The sequence below is a fragment of the Sebastes umbrosus genome, chromosome 21, assembly GCF_015220745.1.
Source record: "Sebastes umbrosus isolate fSebUmb1 chromosome 21, fSebUmb1.pri, whole genome shotgun sequence".
In the NCBI taxonomy this organism is placed as follows: domain Eukaryota; kingdom Metazoa; phylum Chordata; class Actinopteri; order Perciformes; family Sebastidae; genus Sebastes; species Sebastes umbrosus.
This window is the reverse complement of record NC_051289.1, coordinates 16,257,958-16,280,510: the sequence shown is the minus strand read 5'-3', so window position 1 is coordinate 16,280,510 and position 22,553 is coordinate 16,257,958. Positions and strand designations below refer to the sequence as shown.

General features: G+C 38.8%; 2 protein-coding genes across 4 annotated transcripts; one reads left to right on the top strand and one right to left on the bottom strand.

Annotated features, from left to right (window-relative positions):
• Positions 1-981: 981 nt before the first annotated feature.
• On the bottom strand, positions 982-15,100 carry tfap2a (transcription factor AP-2 alpha). Of its 3 annotated transcripts, none has more exons than XM_037757173.1 (7): positions 14,977-15,100; positions 9,796-10,212; positions 8,536-8,587; positions 6,897-7,122; positions 6,006-6,124; positions 3,924-4,065; positions 982-2,597 (listed from the first exon to the last, which is right to left on the bottom strand). In XM_037757173.1, the coding sequence occupies exons 1-7, from the start codon at positions 15,007-15,009 to the stop codon at positions 2,309-2,311; spliced, it is 1,278 nt and encodes a 425-aa protein (XP_037613101.1). In that variant the 5' UTR covers positions 15,010-15,100; the 3' UTR covers positions 982-2,308. The 3 variants fall into 3 exon arrangements, with proteins under 3 accessions (XP_037613101.1, XP_037613100.1, XP_037613102.1); XM_037757172.1 differs by lacking the exon at positions 14,977-15,100 and adding an exon at positions 13,009-13,186; XM_037757174.1 differs by lacking the exon at positions 14,977-15,100 and adding an exon at positions 10,720-11,332.
• Positions 15,101-19,401: 4,301 nt separating this feature from the next.
• Positions 19,402-22,551, top strand: tmem14ca (transmembrane protein 14Ca). The gene is made up of 5 exons (XM_037757175.1): positions 19,402-19,446; positions 19,913-19,996; positions 21,808-21,909; positions 22,038-22,125; positions 22,356-22,551. The coding sequence occupies exons 2-5, from the start codon at positions 19,921-19,923 to the stop codon at positions 22,411-22,413; spliced, it is 324 nt and encodes a 107-aa protein (XP_037613103.1). The 5' UTR covers positions 19,402-19,446; positions 19,913-19,920; the 3' UTR covers positions 22,414-22,551.
• Positions 22,552-22,553: the final 2 nt, after the last annotated feature.

Here is a 22,553-nt window from a genome sequence, read left to right as displayed (position 1 = left end):
AAAAACAACTGCCTCCGAATTAAACCAGGGGCCCGAAAATCATGCAGATAATAAATATGGCTGCTGAGGAGATTGGAGAGAGAGAGAAGGGAGGAAGGGGGAAAAGGGGGGTTGCCCAGTGCTTTTCTCCCATGTTACAATATTTTAAACTGCATGGTTACCAGACAGTGAAATAGGGAAAGCAAAGAAACAATACCACAAGATGCATATATCACCAGACTGATTCATGCTCCAGACGAGATTGATTCCGAGCTATATAGGTGCCACGCCATCAATATACAATCAAACTCCAAATGTTATGCAACTGGCCTCTCTCTGCAGCAGCTCTGCACGTAAAAATAAAGCAAAAGGCCATGCAGCATCAGATTTGCTATTACAGCCCCATGCGTGATATAGCCACATTTACTCAGTTCATCGAAACGAGACACAAAAACACCAGCAAGAGAAAGAAGGGGAGATTCGTTATGAAAGTATTCTAATATATAGATTAAAAAACATCCAGCCATGCTGTGTGCAGATTGCTCATTGATTACACTCAGAGGCAAACAACATAACAAATATTTGATGCTTTGAATAAGGCTCCAGCAGCAGAATAAACGAGCCAAATATAGCCTATAACAACCAAACATTGCGCACCAGGCCTATATACATCTCAGAGGGTTTTAGCTGGAGGTGGTGGCGCTGCACACTTCAAACGCAGAATATATCCATTGTTGTGAGCCATTTGGCCTGCATAAGATCCTGTGTGCTCTGAACTAGGGAGTTTAAAGTAAGATTTTTTTTTTTTTTTTATTATACTTGAGGGAAACAATGAGTTCAGCTGCTTATTGCAAGGAGCAATCGTCAGGGGAGACTTAAACTCAATTACTGTAGCCGTTCAGAATGGGAAAAAAAAAATACTAAGAAAAAAAAATAACAGAAAAAAAAAAAACACCCGGGCAGTGAATAAAAAATTAAAAGATATGAATAAATATCGAGATGAAGCGTATCAAATATTTATTTTTTTTCTGGGCAACAAAGGACTATAATACATTGACAGGCATGGGAACTATTGCCAGCACATGTCTATACAATACAGCTAAAACCGCCTCCAATTTTGGACATTATCGGACATAACAAGATATCAGGTGGTCCCAAAAAAATGTTTTTTTGAAATGTCTTCCAACATTTAAAAAAAAGACAATATTTCCATTTATTGCTTTTATGGTGCTTCAAGGAGAGAACAAGAGGTGATTCTGATTGGCACAACACATAAAAGCTTGTATAAAAACGAAAATAGAAACACAAAAAGGGTCTCACCTATGCTCTGTCTCAAAATAAAAAAAAAGAACTGAATAAGGATGATATATATAGAGAGAAATGGAAGTTTTATTTCTATTCAATTTGTTCACTTGCTTCAATGTCGCCTCAACATGCTACAAGAGGGCTGAATTGAAATATCCCAGAGAAATAAAAAATACCCCAAACTTCTGTTTTTCTAAGAACCATAAAATCACATGAAAGAACTAACCGAATATTCAAACCCACTAAAACAGGAGGCACCAGATAAATAAAAAAAGAAGTTTCAACAGACGCACCATATTTACAATTCCCATTAAATTACACATAAATAAATATATACATACATGAACACTGATTCCCTTATATAACCGCGAATCGTGTGTTGAAATTCAAAAAGTTCAAGTTGGTCGCTTGGAGAGAGAGAGAGTGAGAGAGTCTACAACTGAAGTCATGACATGGAGCTCTGTGGATTTTTCTCTTTGTTTTTCAAGTTTATTATTCACAATACTGATAAGAATTCATCCTCTTTTTAGCTTCGGTTTTTGTCACAATCGTAAAATTGAGATATAGAGGGGTCGCTGGATTTCAGTCCATTCGTTGCAGCTCATAAAAAATAAGGGGAGTACATAAAAAGTCCTCTGGCTGAGGCAAATACACCTTTTTCCTCACCCCTGGAGCTGTTCCTCTGCAGCTTTTTTCTTTTCTTTTCTTTTTTTTTTTTAAAGTAACATTTCATATGGTTTTCAGGAGGATGTTGGAAGAAGAAGATGCGTCTCCGTGAATCCAAAGTGGGGATGTAGAAACAAAAACATGTAAAACCGCGCAAGATTCAGGAAGAAGTGGCACGTTTAACTTTATCAATAGTATTTATAAGGTATTTATAATATTTATATTGGGTGGTTGGGTGGGGGGGGGGGGGGTTGTGGGTCGGTGTAGAAGAAGAAGAAGAAGAAGAAGGAGAAGAAGAAGGGCCCCTGGGTGTTTGGTTTGGCCCCCAGGTGGAGAAGAAGGTGGGATAATGGAAACATCACTTTCTGTGCTTCTCGTCTTTGTCTCCGCCTTTAGTGCCGTTATCTGAGTGACTGTTGGGGTTGTTGTTGAGGTACATTTTGTCCATGGCTTTGATAGCCTCGGTCAGATAGTTCTGCAGGGCCGTGACCGCCGCGCACAGCGCCGGGGTCCCGAAACCGTGTGAGATTAGACTGAAGTGGGTCAAACAGCTCTGGATTCCCGGTTCGAGGATCGGCTGCGGCCGAGAGTTCCCGAGCGGCGAGCGGTCCTGGGACAGCAGGTCTGTGAACTCTTTGCAGACTTGCCTAAAACACAGAGAAAAAAGTGCGCGTGTTAATATCCAAACATTGCATATCAATGCATGCATTTTAATATCAAATAAATAAATAAAACTGTGCACACTGCACAAAAAATATATAATCCTTCACTCCTGCAGGGCTGTTGGACTCTACGTTCTACATTCTACATTCTACATTCTACATTCTACATTCTTTTGCTTAAAGTAAAAAAATGAGCAGCCACTAAGGTGAGATATTTTTTCTGCAAAATTAACTAATTTCAATCATTTATTAGTGTGTTTCTTATACTCTGCTTTTGTTTTCAGAATTTAACACTTGGCTAAAAAGAAAATGTCCTGAAGCTACAAACAGGTGGAAATCCATCTCTGAGCAGCTCTGAGTGGCAGGATATCTCACTTTTTTTATCAATACGATTTTAAGAGAAAAACATGAGTCCAAATGACTTGTCGATGTAAACAGAATTTTTTATTTTCAGTCGAACTTCAGTCGCTTATTATATATCAAATAGGCCTGGTAAACAGCAACAAATAAAACAATAAAAATAAATGATAATTGGTGCTTTTATTCCCTCAAAACACACCTTCATCTTTATGCAATTTACATATTGCTCAGATGAATTTATGTAGAATATTTTTTAAAACCTATAGAAAATCATATATTCTATCATTAAAAGGTGAGTTAAAGCGAGCTTCTTATTCTCCCTTCCATGTGGTTGCTATTTTAATAACACTCCAAAAGCCTGTAATAAGCGGTTACAGCGGACAGCTGTTTGATTATAGCGGCCCATCATCAATATTAAATGCAGACCATTTAAGGAATCCCCAGTTAACGCACAGTAAAAATAACCAACAGCAATGGCAGCGCTGCATGTGAGCCAGCTGGGTGTCAATGTCGCTGAAAACACAATGTGGCAGTGTGGAAAGGCCCAGTCAACAACACACCAACAGCATTATTTAACTGCACTATTTTTAATTATAATGTAGAATATTATATTGAAATGTAAATAATAAAAAAAAATAAGTGGCTGAATAAAATCCATAATTAGCAGAGATGGCCAGTAACATTTGAAAGTGTGTGGCAAAAAAAAAGAATTATTATTTAATTTGAGCTAATAGTGGTCTTATATTGGAATGGAGCAATGATGATTTTATCATGATCACACATCTGACATCAAATTTATATTTGTTAAAAAAAAACACACTTAAAATTGCATTTTAATAAATATATTCGTGTGTGTGCACAGTGTGTCAAATAAACACACACACTCACACAGTGGCACACAGACTGGGATGCATTTGCTGTGACTCAGTGAAATGTGATAATAGCACTTACTTTGTGGCCAATAGCATGTTTTTTCTTTGGACTTGTTCGTTTGGGTCGGAATGCTGACGGTTTACATATTCAGCTACTGCCTTGGCTGGAAACTCGGTCTCGCATACATAACCAAAATCCCTGGCAAGATGTACCGCTTCTCCTGAGAGAAAGAAGGAAGAAAAAGAAAAAAAAAAACATGAGGTTGAATGTGTTTGCTTATTAAAATATGGTTACATCAAATTCACACACACACTGCTTGGACCAACACATGATTAATCTGATCCAGGGTTTGTAGCACCTGTGCCTTCACAACAACACTAATGATGATAACAATAATAGCTTAGAAATAATAATGATAATAATAATAATAATAATAATAATAAAACAGCCAATACACGTCAAAGCTTCATACCGTGAGAATATGGAGAAGGAACAATAAGTGGATGTGAAATATAGACGGAGCGTCATGCTTAACACCATGTCATTGATTACCAATGCCTGCACATTATTGGAAGTCCAGCAGATCACAGAGGCATAGGGAAGCAATTTTAAAGGGCCATATACCTAAATCTTTTTTACTATATGAGAATCACAGTGCGTCCGAGAGCCTCTGAACTCGCTTCTTCTTGTTGGTAAATTTTTTTTTTTTTCTTCCCAAAAAAAGTCTTTTGGTTTTAATTTCCTGAAGCAGTTGAGTTTTTACTGCGGGGCTTCCTGCCCATAAGCCTCCACTCCGGAAGAACGCATGCGCCAATTAGCATCAAAGCTCAAGTCCAGTAAACTCGTTTCCATAAAAATAGAGCAGATCATAAACAATGACAGCACTTCTGCAGTGTCCCTTCACTAAATAACTCCCACCCTCTGTCATCCAACCACCATGCTCCTTATTATTACCCAGAATCATACATTTCTCCAGGCTCATTACAAATACAGCGCCACATTGCCACGGAGCGCACAATGGACATTCTGCAATAATGATTAACAGGGAACCAATGAACCATCGCTGGCTTTTTTTTCACCTTTTTGGACACACCAAATACCACTGCACTGAGGGTTCAACTCTGCAAGCAGTTGGGGCCCCTTTCTGCAATATTTGGACTCAGTTTGACAATATTTCTATTTGTATATTGATTGTTTTTTCCTTTTCTCTGTTCTGTTGTTGAATACTCCCATTATGGATGGCTTGCATTTAAATATCACATGGGTGATGCTGTATGTAATGATATGTATGTTTTGTCCTTGAACATGCGGTTTAGATCATTTTCTCTTTTAGTTATTTGTATTAATGTGTATGAGTGTGCGAGTGCAGGTGCGTGAACTTTCGGGTTGGGTCATGGGTTTTGATTTTTGTTTGATGTATGTGTTGTCATTAGAATTTGTCAATAAAAATAATATACAAAAAAAATAAATAATCTGCAAGCAAAAATGGATTTATCCAGTCTGCGTAAAAAGACATCTTTTATTCCAGCGCGCTATAATTTATTCTTTAATAATAGGCCCAAAACTTACAGCTCCCAATAGGTCAGTGCAGTGCCATTTGCATGCAACACAAAATATTCAGTGAAAAGCAAAAGCATGGGAAGCTATTAACGAAAGAATTAAAAAAAAAATCCCATACCCGGCTTGTATTAATGTTTGGAACAATGCGGGGTTAATAAATCAATCGACTTCTCATCCATGAGGTGAAGCAGCTCAGCGGCGCCCAATAAACAAGCAGCAACTCAATAATTAACTGGACTTCAACACAAATTCATCCAGTGTATAAACTAGGCCAGCCGTGGTGGAACCTGCAAGTGTGCGCTCCTGAAAGCGAAGGCCAAACGCTGCAAAGCCACTAGAATAACCAGCACCATCCTCTCTCTCTCTCTCTCTCTACACACACACACACACACACACACACACACATCCTTCATGCTTTATTACTTGCGAGGCAAAGTCGGTCCACATTACACGGATGAGCGCATATGCTGATTTCCAACACAGAGAAAGAAAGAGGAAGAGAGAGAGAGAGAGAGAGAGAGAGAGAGAGAGAGAAAAATCCAAGCACCTGATATCGCGAGAGAGCTACAAGAGTGGGAACGTGATTTACGGGCCGCTTACCTTCGACTAGTGACGTCAGCAAGGTGACGTTGGCTGCTTTGCGTCTGCCCGCAGGTAGATTCAAGCCGATTTTATCCAGCTTCTCCCTTAAGGATCTTCCTCCATTCTTAGACTTGGCCCTGTGACAGAAACAGAAGGAGACATTTAACTATATTAAATATGTAATTTAGACTTTACATGCAAAAAAAAGTTTCCTATACATTGTGAAATATTTTGTATTAATAATTATGGCCCTATCACTTTGGGATACATCATATCTCAGCTCAGTAAAATGTGGCTCAGCTCTTCTTTTTTTCACTAATTAAAAGGTGAATGAACTGAATTTGGCTGCCTTTACCCTCCATTACATCCCTCATATAAAAGCCATAAATAATGCTTAAAAGAGCCCCAGCCCTCTTTCACTCACCAGCAGACAAATACTGTACAAAATGAATAAATAAAGCCCTACTTAATAGGCAAGTACTATTACTGGCTGTGCGTGTCTGCAGCAGCACTTCAGTAGACAGTTCACTGGAGACCAATGTTTTCATGTGTAATGCCTTCACTGGGCCTATAGAGCATGGGGTTGAAACAGACTAGGCCTACATTAATTTGTGTGTGTGATAGAGAGAGAGAGAGAGAGAGAGAGAGAGAGAGAGAGAGAGAGAAGTTAATATGGAATTTAACAGACCCCTCCTGCTTTAAATGCAGGAGCTAGGTGTCATGGTTGGTCGATTTTAATTATTCTTGGTACAGAGGAGAGAGAGAGAGAGAGTTGGAGAGATGCATGCTCACAGAGAGAATGGATTGGAGTAGAGTGAGAGAGTTCACACACACACACACACACACACACAGGTACAGAAAGAAAGAGAGAGATTTTTTTTTTTTTTTTTGCAGTGTTTTCCAACTCACCTCCTCAGCACACCGCCCAGCAAAGAGGCGTTGAGGCACTCGGGCGGCGAGAGGCGTCTCTGCACCTCCGCCACCGTGACCTTGTACTTGGATGTGGAGCTGAGGAGAGACAGGCGACCCGGAACTGAGCAGAACACCTCGTTGGGGTTTACCACACCTCCGAAAAGACCGTCCTTATTGACGGGGATGGAGGAGAGGTTGTTGTTCTTGGATAAAGACACTGGACCTAGCCAAAGATTGAGATGGTGGTGGGGATGGAGAGAGGGAGGGAGGAAGGGAGAGAGAAAGAGAGACCGTGCTCAGTGAATTTCATGCAATGCAGAGCCTTAACTAAATGAGAATAGGGGTTGGGGTGGGGGGGGGGATTTAGGCCCCGGATTTAGAGTTTAGCACCACATGTGTACACTTTCAGCAACAAGGACATGCAGAGAAAAACGACTAATAGAGACCTATATGGCAATAATAGTCATAATAATAGCAATATTTATAATATGTGTGGAATCAGGATTATATATTGGGCATAATTGTAGCTCAACTACACATGTACAAAATTTGGAATATTCCATATTCCATTCCAAAATCCCATTCATCTTGTTCAGTACCTCCAGTATCTGTGCGCCTATTTTTACGCACCATGGCTCGACTCTCTGCACAAAAGCAGCCACACCAACCAACCAACCGCGAGATTTGGTATACCTATTTTGACATATCCTCGGTATCCAGCAAAATCGCCCGTGTATGTGATTTCATAGTGGGGGGGATTCTCATCACTACTGGGCTTTTTTACGCCGTTTTGGTGGTGCGCAGTAACCGGAGACAAAGGGGGACTGTGCGCCTTTTGGATAGATCACTTGTGACATTAATGGCTCAGGGGAGCCTATAATAGAGACAATAGGAGTTAAACGAACTCTTGAGATTACTAATATAAGAAGCCAATTATCATGTTGATGCGCAGATAGACAGACTCAAAATAGAGAGAATGGAAGAAAAAAAAAAGACAGAAAGAAAGAAAAATCGCCCCATATCTTTGTCGAGTGAGTTCTAATTTGACCTGACAAAACGCTTTTTGAAACATGGCCATGAAAAAAGGGGCTCTTCATGTTGTATTATATATAAATCAGCAAATAAATATTATAATCCATCGCCTTGATTCTCTCCCTTAAATGACCGAGTATCACCCTGCACACACTATAGGCTCCATCCAGCAACTTCCATTTTAAATTTGACCATGCAGTGTGATTGCAGCTATTGGCTTTCACCACTGAAGTGCCAGGATGATCGTCTATATAGGGCCTGCTGCATCTTTGACCATCAATACCACGGAGGCCTACAAAGCCCACCAGCTCTACTCATCTCCCCGCTGTGCTTCTGAAACGCTGACAGTAAATTCCATCAGCGAGAGAGAGAGAGGAGAAAAAAAAAAAAAAAAAAAAAGGTGCAGCCAGTTTGATGCACTTGGAAACCATGTAATGAAAAATAGGCTACTGCGTATTAGGATCAGTCAGGCATTACCGCATTGCATCGAGTTCTCTGGAGCAGAATGGTGAATGGTGTGTGTGTATGCATGTGTGTGTGTGTAGAGCCACACTGTGCAGCTTGCAGAAACATGCATGATATATCTCGGAGGAAAATTGCTTACCTTTTTTAATTACAGTCTGGTCGGGAATGTGAATTCCTTGATCATCAACAGACTATGACACAAATGCAAAAAAAAAAAAAAATTTAGCACAAAAATATCAGCCTATAAGTGAAATGCAACTCAGGATGCTGTGCACGAACAAAGCCTGACACAATTAGCGGCCAACAATCACCCAACATGGAGGCTCTCGAGGCCCATATACCTGTTATTATTGTCCAGGAGTGTTTTCAGCTGGTTTCCACCACTGATGGACGCATATTACACCAGATCACAGACTTAAATAACGAAGCTGTGTCGCCCCATAATCCTGACCTAATTTCGCCCTCATATTGGCTCTACTCACAAGGAAACTTCTAATCTAGATTGGATAGTAATTACGGCGGCGCAGCCTATTAAAGGGCCTATGAACTAATTAGAGGATTATTGGTGTTTGTTTCTGATTAAAAACTGGAGAAGAAATGCTCTAAATAAGAATGATGAGGGGTTATTGACAATTTTAGCGCTCATTTATCATGCATCTTCAGTAATCGCAGTTTATTACCTAAACTCAATCCACCAAAACTCAATTCTCCTGTTAGTGTATTAGAGTGTTATTGTTCGCATGCAGAGAACGCGCGAGCTTCATCTTGTTTTTAAACTGGGAAATCAAATAAAGTCATGAAGAGATCCGTGTAGAAATACGGGCGTATAGGCTTATTTGTTTTGTTTGTTTTATATCTTATCTTATTAGATTTAAGTGATAATATTGAGAAAAAAAAAACACATTGACAGCTAAAAAATTGGCAACTAAAATATTTTTTTATGTTTAATGTTTTGGAATTTATATTTCATAAATGGAAATAACAGTGTTACATTGTACTGTTTTATTCGAAATAAACAAATATAATAATAATAATAATAATAATAATAACATCATTTCATGCTATTTTTTCAGGCAGCAAAAAATGGCTACTAACTAATTTGATGCGTTTCATCCTTAAAGAATAGTAATGATAAAAAAAAGACTTTTACTAATATACTAATAATATTAAAATAAATACTAATTATGAAAAGGCAGGGTGCTTGAACAAACTAATAATTATATTAAAATACAAAATAACAGTTCTTATTTTGTAATTATAACATTAAATTAAAATATACTAGTATTGGTAACCAACTGTGCCTGACATTAATAATAATAACAATGATATTACCCTTTTATTATTTATTTTTTTAAGCCCACAACAAAAAGAGAGACTGCAGGTAGAAAAGCTGCCTCACCTGCACGTCGTCTAAAGAGTGAGGTATTCCATGGATGGGGATAGAGTCCGACAGTCCCGAATCAAGACCGTGGCCCGGTAGGAGCACTTCTCTCCGGTACTCCCGGCACAGCTGGTGCGGCAGGCTGCGGTGCTGGTGCAGCAGGCCGCTCTCCTGACTCTGCCTCTGGCCAGGCCAGCCGGGGTGCTGCGGCTGCGGCTGGGCGTGCAGCGAGTTGAGGGAGTACGGGTCGTTGACGTGCGAGTACGGGTCCTGAGACTGCGGGTAGATGGGCTGGTAGGGCGGGGGGAAGTACGGAGGCTGGAAGTCCGAGTTGGGTGTGTGGGAGAGCGGAGGAGCGCTCGTGTAGGGACTCTGGCCCACGCCGCCCAGCTGAGGTAGCCTGGCTGTCCCATTGCTGGTGCCGTCGTGACGGTCCTGGCAAGAGGAAGGACAGAAAGAAAAAGTGTTTTAAATACATTTTTAGAAGCACACACAACCATACATGATCGCATTTTCCTCTCTTTGTTTTAACTGCTGGGGCATTGTTAAAAATATGGCCCTGACATGAATTAGACCAAGTGTAGGGAATCTGTAGCCTATTATTATATCTGAATAATGAATCCTGGAGGATTTCAAACAATAACACCAAATACTTGTGCGCAAAGTTTTAGAAATAAAATAACATAATAAAATGCACAAAAGTATAAATAATCAAATAAAAAACATCGAAATTCCGGAGGTGGGAATGCCCCTCTAATAAATAAATAACCCGAGTGTTATTTCAACACTTCTCCAAAGGTGTGCTACAGCTTTTACGCATGCATGCAAGCTTCACAAGACATTATTCAGCAAAAAAAAAAAAAAAAGAATATTAGAACAGAATCTTAGAACAGAATCTCGAATGCAAACAAAATTCGAAGTGACACGGTTGAAGCAACTTACCATCGCGGAAAAACTGTGCACTAACATTTTGAAAAGGATTTTTTGGTTGCCCACTCAAAGAAAAAGAATAATCAGTTCAAAAACACTTTGCGTGTTTTGGTGGTGGGGTGGGGGGGAATTAACCAGCAAAACAAAAAAAATGTAGTAGCCCCCCGAAAAAGACTCTTTCGCTCCTGAAAGATCACGATGGACCCCGGCGATCAGATATGTGCCACAGAAGCAGGACGATAATCCATCAGAAATAAACGGTTAGATCCCAGCTGCCCTTCATGTGGGTCTAAAAAAAATGCAGATATTCGGCGGATTTTTGGGTCGAAAAGTTTCTCTTGGTAAACCCTCTTTTCTCCCTCTTGCTCTCCTGGCTCTCTCTCTATCACAGTGCTGCAGTCCACTCGCTTTCAAGAGCTCATATTAGCAAAAAAAGAGCCGCTTCTTCTTCTTCGTCTTCCTCTCTTGGACTCCTAATAGAACGCACTCATGACTATTAATATCACAGGAATACTTAATAATAAGGAAAAAAAGAATGGTTCGGAAAGCTGGAGGACGCAACTCAAGGCAAGGAGTCTGCGCTTAAATGACGTCCATTGAAAGGAGGAATCAGTATATCTAATCAGAGATGTGGGGAGAGAGAGAGAGAGAGAGAGAGAGAGAGAGAGGGAGTGGAGAGAGAGAAAGACTGTGGAGGGAGTGGAGAGAGAGAGAGACAAAAAGAGGGACACTCACTCTCTCGTCTGACGAATCAGAGAGAGAGAGAGGGAGGAGGAGGAGGGGGGCATTTTTAAAAGGGTCCCAGGGCCAAAAGTGAAAGAAAGACATAGGAATGAAGGGAGGTGGACCACAGACAAGGAGAAAGAGAAGAAGCCATGGAAGGAAGGAAAACAACGTGCACCTCTGAACTGGGTGAAAATCCAGCAGCAGACGACGTTATGGGCTCATTTCTACCGCGCGTCTCTTTGTTTTCCGAGCTGCCCTCCATTGGGTCTACTTTCTCTCCTCCGAATTAATCCACCGGTTTCCTTCCTCGGCTCCAAAAAAAAAGCCCAGAGTCACACCGGCTAACTTTTAACTTTGACAAGGAAAAGACGGAGAGAAATAAATGCCTAAAAGTCAATGACAGCCATGCAGGGCCGCTCGAGATCCGGCGCGCTCTCACCAACTTTTACGCGCGGCTAAAAAAGCTCCCCTTCCTGCTTATTCACACATTTTTACCATAATCATGGCACCTGCACTTTATGATCCATTTATGTGTCTACATTTTGATTTTTATGTTTGCTTTTAATGTTTTGCTTTTACTGCCAAGAGCTGCTAAACTGTTTTTCGTTGTTTGTTTCAATGACAATGACAATAAAGTCTATATTCTATTTATGAATAAAGAAATTGGCTAAAATTAATATTACGAAACACCGGGCTGTGACCGGATTTCGATTGCACATTTTTATTATTTTTTTAGGCATCAACCAGCATGGAAAACAATGTAAATAAAGAGAAAACAATCACCACAACATGAACGCCGAGGTGCCCAGCTTTTGTTTTCCTACATCCCGGCTATCCTCGGGTGAAAACACGTTGGACTGGCTTCTCCACTCCTAAACAAGTCCTTGATATTACTGCCAAACTTTGCCTATTTCCATAACAAGAATCACTCAGTTGTATGCACTCTTCACATACATGCACACACGCGAAATCTGACGGCTCAAATTGCAGATAAATTAAAAAACTGAAGGGTAAATAAATGTCCATGCCATTTGAGCAGTGAATAAAAAGCAGGCTGTGTGTTACCGCTTACATCTGCACATTTAGTCGAAATATTAATTTTAATAAAAATGCATGGTACGTGTATATTATTATTTTAATGTTTCCACGTGTTATTTAATTTTTAGATTTATTTTTTTAATGTGAATTTAAAAGAGGAAAAATAAATAAATCAGTGGTGTGATTTTTACTCATGTAACTAATATTTCTAAATACAGCTGTTATTGCCATACAGCGAAATTATTTCTCTCCTTATTATTATTGATATTATTATTCCCATTAATAATAATAATATAATTCAAATTAGTATTATTATAATTAATATCCTATAATTTTACTCTACACAAATACACAAAAAAGTTATGAAATTAATAAAAAACATGGATCTATTCATGCTGCAAGTTGAATTAAATGTGTTCGCTGTCAAAAAAAAATGACATATCTGGATCAAAACAATACAACACATCCCTAAAAAAATAATCCATATTAGTTCAATTTCATAAATTAAATTAAACGAATCAAAGAGGAGCCCCTTACCTCGCAATCTTCATATTTAATGTTATCAGTTAATTTCCAAAGCATTCTCATGGATTGTTGAGGTGGATATTGAGTATAAGGTATCGCCTTATAGTCTTGTTTTCAACTCAGTGAATTGTGCTCCCCCGCTCAGAAAAAACTACTTTTATTGAAGCTGTGGGCTGCTGTCTGTCTTGCGCTCTGAGGTCTCCCTCTAATGGTGGAAGTGAAGGGCTGGAGCAGCTCTGTAATAACACTGGCACAGGGCCTCATTAGCATATCAACAGCAGTTTGATTCCCAACCCATCTGCTCACACACAACACCAATGGACAGCAGCGCACAGGTAAAAACTAAAGCAGCAAGACGCTCCACCATGCTTCTTATTTCTACTGTTCAGTGAGGTGTGTGTTTGTTGAGGAGGGTATATAGTCATGCATGCATGGGGACCTGCATGCACCTGGGTTAAAAGTGGATTTTTACGCGTCGAAAAGCATATTCGACTCCAAAAAAATTGTATTTTTAACAATATAGTTCAATTTGTATGATAAAAAAAAATGAGCAAATGCTGTGGAAAAACTTTTTTTGGGGTTTATTAAAACACATCAGAGACTGCACCAACCTGACCACATTCAAATCACTAATCACTTTTTTAGAACTGCTTTTGTAATTAATATTGTGTGTTTTATATCTTTTTTTATATGATGTCCTTGTTTTATGATCTTTTTAATCTATGTAAAGTGTCTTTGAGTTTTTAGAAAAGGTGCTATATAAATAAAATGTATTATTATTATTATTATTATTATTATTATTATTATGACTCCCAGTGTCTTATTGATTACTTTTCTATCTAGGACTTGATGTGAAAACAGCATGCAAATACAACCCTGTCACACACTTTTTTTTTTTTAAACTCCCCAAACTGTTATTTTAATCCCATTGAGAGTGGAGAGACCTTGAGAGGCTATTCTTCTTTCAATGTTATGTTAAAAAGGTGAGCCATTCGAAGCTGGCTCTACAGGTCCATTGACTACCTGTAAGGGTGGCAGGGTTTAGGGTTGGGGGGGGGGATGTAAATAATTAACACAACAACATGGCCTTGTTTCATGTGAATGGGCGGCTCTAGGGGAGCCTGGCTCTGCCCTGTCGCCGGCCGAGACCTCACCTCAGCGGGTCGTGGGTCAGCAGACAGGTCGCCAGCTCTTTTTAAGGCGTTGGCTCCTCTCTAGGTTAAAACCTGGATTACCATTTTTGGTGGAGTGCCCTTTTTTTTTGCAAGCAGTTGTTATTAATGAGAATGAAAGCGATGATACTGGCTGACAATGACAGCTTTGAGTGTCTTTTTGTGGAGATGTGGACTGGTTGTGTGTTGTTGGTGTTTTTTGTTGTTGTTTTATTTAAAAGGAGTGAAACTAAAGTGTTTTAGTTTTCTCTTAAATCCTCCACACCTCACACAATACACAAGGGCCAGATTTTCAGTGAGACTCGAAATTCGAATTCGATATTCGACAACTCCGAATTTGGAACAGCTGTAAATATAATGCAAAGTATGAAAAGTTACACTTCAAAGACGCAAAGACACATTTTTGGGGGGAATAAAGGGCTGTTTTTTTTTGTTGTTGACAAAACCACATCTTGTGTCTTGTTTCCACACATTTCTAATTTATGATAAAACAACACAATCTGACAACCTATAACAACACGCGATCCTCAGGTTTCCACAGCAAAAAAACAACCGAGATGGACAATTTGACATGTATGAGCTACATCACCGCAAAAACAGGGCTTTCCAAAATAAAAGTACTTCTTTGTATGTATGATCTCCTGGCGGATTATAAGCCTCTAAACTACACAAGAGTGCTGTTCCACCTCTCTTTTACAAAAGATTCCACGGTGCCTGTGCAGCCTCATCCTACAACAAGTCGACACTTTGACAGTTTTCATGGATTTTCACCGCCGTGTCTTTGTCTTAAAGTTAAAGCAGCACATACCTGCCATTCGCCCATTTTGCCCATAATTGACATTCTTTGTCTTCTGCTGCCTTCGGTGTGTTCTTCTTTTTTTTTTGGTCGATCCGGAGCCGTGTCTATCCCAAATGAGCCTCCGGTCCCAAAGTAAACCTTTTACTTTTTTTCCCCTTACCTGGACCGGATCGCCTCACCTGGCCATAAAAAGCGGAGCGAGCCACCTGGTGACGCATGCGCACTTCTACCGGGTGTGGACGAGAAAGGAGAAACTACCTGGGAAAAAAGTGAAATAGATTTGTCTGGCTGCTGTATGGGCCTAAACTGTCATACTTTGGTCTCTATAATGACAATTTAATGAGTTTTCATAAAACAATAAAACGTATAAAAACCTTGATATTATAAGCCTATACTTATTTAAGGAAACTCTTGAGATCCAACAATAATTATATTTGCAAGGAACTGTCTTTAACAAATAAAAATCCATATTTCATTAAGTGACCATTCTTTACATCAGGTAAATATAAAATTATTCCGTTTATAAAAAAGTGTGAAAATTGTATTGTGCACATTAAAAGCCAAGGAGCCTGTGATAAGCTTTCCCTTCATTTATGGTAAATAATTAATAAATATATGTGAGAATATGCTAAAAACTACCAGGTAATTAAATACAGAGCAAAGCCCCAAAATACTAAGTTACATGGATAACGTTTGTCTTCAACTGATATAAAAATAAAATGTCTTTTTTTTTTCTTCTTCACTGTTTTGTCTAGAAAACATGAATTCTCCCTGCAAATGAAACTGTGTCAAGTTAAAAAACTTGAAGGTTAACTGCCAACATCATTACTTCTTCTTACACAGAGAGCTACCCTGCTATTGTGAGGGTCATTATTTATTTATCCACTGTTTATTTCTAATACATACTTATGTAGACCCCTCGGGCCATATTGCGAATGAGCTCTCCCTCTCTCTCTGTCTCTTACACACACACACCAACACACACCAACACACACACGCGCACACACAGAGGAGAGCAACACGTGCGCTCACATAGGTGATAATGGTCAAAATGCATTTAGTCCAAAAACCTCTTTTTGTCCTCTTTCAAGTTCCTGATGGAGCACACACACTCACACACACACACACACATGCAGAAAGCAATGCGATGCACGTCGCTGGCTGCATGGATGTTCTCTCTCACTACATCAAACCCTTATATTAAAACATATTTAATGCAAGCACTGAGAATATTAGACAAACTTTTTTATGGAAAAAAAAATACTTTTTTTTTTTTGCAATTGCATAATTCCACATAGAATCTATAGATTTTTTTGTGCAGTGTTAATATTTAAAACAAAGCCTTCATGTTTGACTTCAAAGGCGCACACATTTTAACTGCACACACAATACCTGCAGCTATATAGACCTCACCAGGACTGGACAAAAGAGAGGGAGGTGGAGGAGGTGGTGGTGGAGGGGGATCAGAAATATTGTTTGGGGCTCTGCGCACTAAAAGGGAGGAGTAAGTTTTAAAGCAGAGCTGTCTGAGAGTGGGTTCCTCTCTCAGACAAGAGCGGGGTCCCTTTTGAATATCCAGCCTGTTTGTCTAAGGCTTGGTTTCAACCACTTCCACCATCGCACCCACCAGGCCTCCGGCAACCTTCAGCTTCCTAAAAACTGCGAGCTGTGTTTAATAGGCGTCGGCAAACGGCTGTGCCCAAGGCCATTTATACAGCCATTCATATTTAGACACATTGTTATTATAAAGAAATTATTGTTGTAATTGTTCTTGTAATTATTATTATTATATATTTTATTTTCTGTATTAATTTGATGGTGCGTTTGTGCGCGTGTGTGTTATACAAAAATGGAAAACTGCTGAGACACCAATAGATCTTCGTGCGTAATTACGCACAAAAATGTTCCAGGAAGCTTTTTCTCCTCCTTCCCTCAGTTGTTTTGAAATATTAATCGGTGATGGGACTAATTTCCTGGCTCCCCCAAGTTATGGAGAAGTTGGAAAATGATCTTAAAGAAAAGATTACAGCCAGTGGCGGCCGGCCAATAGAGGGCGCCCTCCCTGAGTCACACACAAAAAAACATTACTACTGCTACTACTAATAATAATAATAAAAAATATACAAATTGTCAATATTTGTGTTTTAAATATGGAATGCACCCAGTAATATGTGTAATTTGATTGTAATGTGATTATATGTTGTATTAATAATCTGAATCTATAAAGTAACTAAAGTTCTCAGATAAATGTAGTGGAGTAAAAAAGTCTAATATTTCCCTCTGAGATGTAGTGGAGTAGAAGTAGAAAGTAGCAGAACATGGAAATACTCAAGTAAAGTAGAAGTACCTCAAAATTGTGTTGAGGTACTTTCCACCCCTGAGTACATTTTATACTGTTGTGTTTTTTAAAAGCATTATTTACTCTTCCTGTTGGAATAAAATAATTGTTAATTATTTGACTGCAAAGTAGTAATGTGTTTTTTGATACCTTCACTTATTTTTGCATTAAATCATACCGGGATGTCTGCTGACATTGATTGGATGTGGTTTGCAGACTCCAGCTGGACTGTGCCTGACTGCCTGCTAAAGACAGTAAACCATCACCAGTACTCAAGACACAGAAGTAGCTCATGTATAGCTCCGTAAGATCATGAAATCGGTGTCTGTTGAGTGAGAAGGTTTCAGGCCCATTGTATTATGAGACGCTGCTTTAACCGAGGAAGATAAATTGTATTCTAGCGCCACCTTGCTTCAGGAGCAGAGCCTGTGGATTTAAAACAATATTGCAGGTAATTGAAACCAAATGAGAATGTGAGCGCATGTGAGCATTCCAGTTAAGTGGAACTGCCAAACCGATGCCAGTCAAAAAAAAAAAAAAAAAAAAAAGCAGGTGGTCAAAAGGGATCATGTGCAAATTTAGTGAAATATAAAATATGTCCAGAATTCAGGCAAATGTCAGGTTTGTTTATCATTTTGCCCAAAACTTATATAGATGACATTCATTGGGCTTAGTTGAGCCCTCTTTTTGACCTTTATCCACCTGTCTTTCTTCATGAACTTTAACCACACTTCCAAACCTAAAACCTGCACCGTTTTCACGGTGATCACCCAACAAAGGTGAATAACTGAAAACACACATTCCGATGCAGGGATTTTGTCCTGCCATTTGTGCCCACATTTTTCTGTGAATGTAAAGCAAAAATATATTTTGGGAAAAAAATCAAGAAAGCTTGTGGATGTTGGCGTCTTAAAACACAACTTAATCTGATCCTGTGGTGCCATCTTGTGGTCGTAAAAATGAAAAACAGTTCCCACTCTGGTGTCTGAGGACCATCAACCAGGTCCTTGATGTGCTGCTATGTGGGCCCCTCAGTACATTGAGGCCTCTAGTTAATTTCACTGTCATGACATGAGTTAGCAGATCAGATGAAAAGGATTTATTTTGTAAACAAGGTTCAGTCTCCCCACTGTTTGTTCCTCTCAGTATAAAAAATAATACATTTTTATATGTCAAATAACAAAAGTCCTCATAGATGAGATTCCTAAGAGCAAATTACGTTGAAATAATATAAAAATAGTAATAGAATTAGAATGATAGAATAAATGAATAAATAGAATGAATATGTTAAACATGTTAATCACTACTCGTAGACACACTAATGATGTCTATTATTGTTTCTATTATTTTTGCTACTTTTATTTGCTGTCTGCTTAGACAAACATACAGAACATGTATTATGTACAACGTAGGCCTACTAGGCTTATTAAACCTAAGTATGACTAATGAAATGTATCTTTAAAAAACATATAAACGATAATATAAATCATATATAAATAACTGCTCATCCTGGAGCATGTATTTATGTTAACAGGACTTTAAGAGGTGCGATTGAAATTACTGCTGCGTTCATGTACAGTAGGAAGTTTATAAAAAGTTGAAGTGCAATGATGTATTACCACCGCTGTCCACTGTTGTAGTAGTAGGGTAGTAGTTTTTAACAAATGTAGGCTAGTACTCCAGTTCATGAAAACATAATGGCTCATGAAGACACATCTCTTGTGAGATTTATTTTTGCACGACATAAAACAGTTTTTTTTTTGCAGCAGCTAGTGTAGCGTCAGAGATTGGGCCAATAACACAAATGCTGTGTTTATAACATTAGGACAAAGAGTACATCTACATTAGGAGAAAATTACTTTTTTAATGTGCACATATATTTCATCAACTACTACAAAGTTTGAAAAAAAATATTAATCTTTGGAAATGTGAATAATCTATTAGGCTATTTATTTATTATTATTAATTATTTTTTGTAGAAATTCCGCTTCTCATGAACGCAGCACCTGCTTCCCCAAGCAATAGGGCTTTTAGCCTACATTTCCCATCAGGCACCACGCCGTGTTATGTGCACCAATAATTTGTGCTCGGTGGAGAACAGGTTATCTTGGTTGTGACAGAGGACGAACTGAAAGAGCAAGGTTGTATGGAGCTATTTTAATTTGTTCTAGCTTAACTTTTGCACATTTTCAGACGTTTAAAGCTGTAATTGTTATATACAAACAATGGCCTAGCCTATATATATCCTGTAAGCTTTGGTGTATGTTGCTATAGCATGTGTGTTTTCCTAGCTTGTGCTCCTCAAGGCTGTGCAGAGCTGCTAGCCTTATCTAATAAACCAGACACACACACACACACCCTGCAGTTGAGCCACAATGTAACGATTTCTGATTAAAGCTGCTACAATGTTTCTGTACGTTCTGTTCCCTTAGCCAGTGTTCTAGAACAGCTCCGTGTTGCAGCACTCACACAATCCTTTTGGTATTTTTTGCATCAGTATAAGTAGTATTAGGTTCACTAGCAGGGAGTCGTTTGGATTGAATAGTTGCACGTTACACAAGTTAGTTTGTTACCTCACTCACTCACACGCTGTGTGGCTCTTGCAGGTGTCCAACATGTCTGTGGATTGGGTAGGATATGGATACGCAGCCCTCATCGCATCCGGGGGAGCCATTGGTTATGTGAAAGCAGGTAAGCCTATTTTATGTATAGAAAAAGGTGGAAGGATATACGCCTTTCAGGTCCCGCACTATTTTCTTTCAGATTATAATGATATTTGCTGATGTGGTGTTTGCTTTTTGCTTGTTTGACTTTCTTTTTATACATTACTGCTTCTCTGAAGTTTGCAATTATATTCACCACCTTTAGAAATCTTCAGTAAGTAGAATTAGGATAACCTCAGTCTTGTAAACTTTAACATTTAAAGGTCCCATATTATAAAAAAGTGATATTTTCATGTTTTTTTATTATAAAGCAGGCTTAAGTCCTATATAAATACTGTGTAAGTATCGAAACGCTCAATCCACAGGGAAATACACACAGCCCGTATTCAGAAACTCTGCATTTGAAACAAGCGGTCAGGATTTCTGTCCATTTGTGATGTCACAAATATACAATATTTAGACCCTTTATGCAGTTTTAAACATAAACATTCTAAATGTGTCCCTGTTTATATCCTGTTGTAGTGTATGTGAATGTCATCAACTGACAGGAAGTACACATGGACCCAAGCCGTTGCTTCGCAACGCAATCCTGTTGCAATTCCGTCGAAATGCAGTAAAACGAAACGTTTCAGACAGAGGGTGAATACAGGCATATTCAGGCCGACAGTATGAGGAAAGTAAAGTTTTTTTTTTAACATAACAGCATGTAAACATGTTCTAGTAGAAACACAAAATACAAGTATGAACCTGAAAATGAGCATAATATGGGACCTTTAAAACAGATCGCCTTCTTAAATGATCCATGTGCATTCAATTATGCACTATGAAACTAAAATACATAATAATTATAATAATAATAATCTTTATTTGTATAGCACCTTTCTAAACATAGTTTCAAAGTGCACAGATACAATGAAATACAGACAAAATAAAAACAACAATAAAAGAACAAAACATATAGACCAAATAATGAGAAAACTAAAAGCCGTAACCAGTGGTATCAGAACAATAAGTTACTACACATAAGCCAAAAGAGGACAATATAAGGTCTGGGAAAAAGGTGCACCAAGCTGTTGCCCTTACGGAGTTAAAAAAAAAGTTTTTTATAAAAATGTTTTTTTAAAAGAGATTTAAAATTGGTAGTAGAGCTAGCTAACCTGAGGTCCCGAGGTAGGCTGTCTAGGGGCATTGATTGCAAAGGCCCTGTCACCCTTAGTCACCAGCCTAGACCTGGGTACAACCAGTATAGAGCCAAGTCAGAGGACCTCAGGTTACGTGGTGGCACCGCAGGGTGTAAGGAGCTCAGTGATGTAGCTTGGTGCCAAACCATGCAGAGCTTTAAAAGTTAATATAACATCTTTTTACATGACTCCCATAACACACCAGTCTATGCTGCTCTTCCTGTGGATATCAGGTGCAGATGTCCATTCATTTATTGGTTTATTTAAAACAGGGACAGTGCACAATAAATGTGCTGCACCAGGTATAGCACAATGCTAGTTTCCATCTGTTGTCCCTGAGCATGTATAAAATGCACATACTGTATAACACTATAAAAATTCCACATTAATAAATACACCCATAGGATATACATCAGGCCTGGATGTCAATAACAATATAAAAATGATAAATTTGCATTAATAAATACACCTGTAGGACATATATAAGACCTTAATGAAAATATAACTATATAAAACAATAAATCCACATTAATAAATACACCTATAGGACATAATATCAGGCCTTAATTACAACATGATGGTCTGTCTTTCAGCCATTTTTTAACATTAGTTTTACACTGACTAAAGGTGTTGATCTGCTGTGTGTTGTTTCTTCAAGGCAGCGTCCCCTCCCTCGCTGCTGGTCTTGTCTTCGGCGGCCTCGCAGGTTTCGGGGCCTACCAGATCTCCAATGACCCCAAAAATATTTGGGTGTCCCTCGGTTGGTGTACCTTACTGTATTTGGTGTATATGTGTTGCATGGGTTGGGGATATTCTAGAGTTTCTGAATAAGAACAGAAATGTGTCTGTATCCTCCACTGACATTTACCACCTTACGGTGTCTTCCAGCTACATCAGGAGCTCTGACTGGCGTCATGGGAAAGAGGTTCTACGGATCCAGGAAGTTCATGCCAGCTGGCTTGATGGCTGCAGCAAGGTATCCATCTCATACAATTCATATGACTGAACTAATTTTACTAATGTAATGGTAAGGATGACTGTAACAGGGTGTGGTGGTTTATGTACTTGATAAATGTGTCTCCGATGTGTCCGTTTACCGTTTATCCCAGATGATCACTCCTACTCTGAACTCAAAATCTATATCTCTCTGAGCTAAAAGTCAAGAACAGGGATGTGATATTTCCTTTTTTTTTTGTCTTGTTCCAGTCTTCTGATGGTGGGGAAGCTTAGTATGGCGTTGCTCCAGAAACCCCAAGAATCCTGATGGAGTAAAGATGTGTACCCGCATCTTCTGTTTCAGGAGCAGTCTGTCAGCATTTGTCATTTACTGTTAATGTCATTTTTGTAAAAAAAAAAAGTATATTTGAGGGTGAAATATAGTACCTTGTTTATATAATAGGAATG

Coding starts and splice junctions, on each gene's coding strand:
- tfap2a (XM_037757172.1), bottom strand. CDS start 13,059: ATGAGAATGCTTTGGAAATTAACTGATAACATTAAATATGAAGATTGC. Junction 10,213..13,008: donor TTAAATATGAAGATTGCGAG/GTAAGGGGCTCC, acceptor TCCTCTTGCCAG/GACCGTCACGACGGCACCAG. Junction 6,125..6,896: donor CTGGGCGGTGTGCTGAGGAG/GTGAGTTGGAAA, acceptor TTTCTGTCACAG/GGCCAAGTCTAAGAATGGAG.
- tmem14ca (XM_037757175.1), top strand. CDS start 19,921: ATGTCTGTGGATTGGGTAGGATATGGATACGCAGCCCTCATCGCATCC. Junction 19,997..21,807: donor CATTGGTTATGTGAAAGCAG/GTAAGCCTATTT, acceptor TGTTTCTTCAAG/GCAGCGTCCCCTCCCTCGCT. Junction 22,126..22,355: donor GGCTTGATGGCTGCAGCAAG/GTATCCATCTCA, acceptor GTCTTGTTCCAG/TCTTCTGATGGTGGGGAAGC.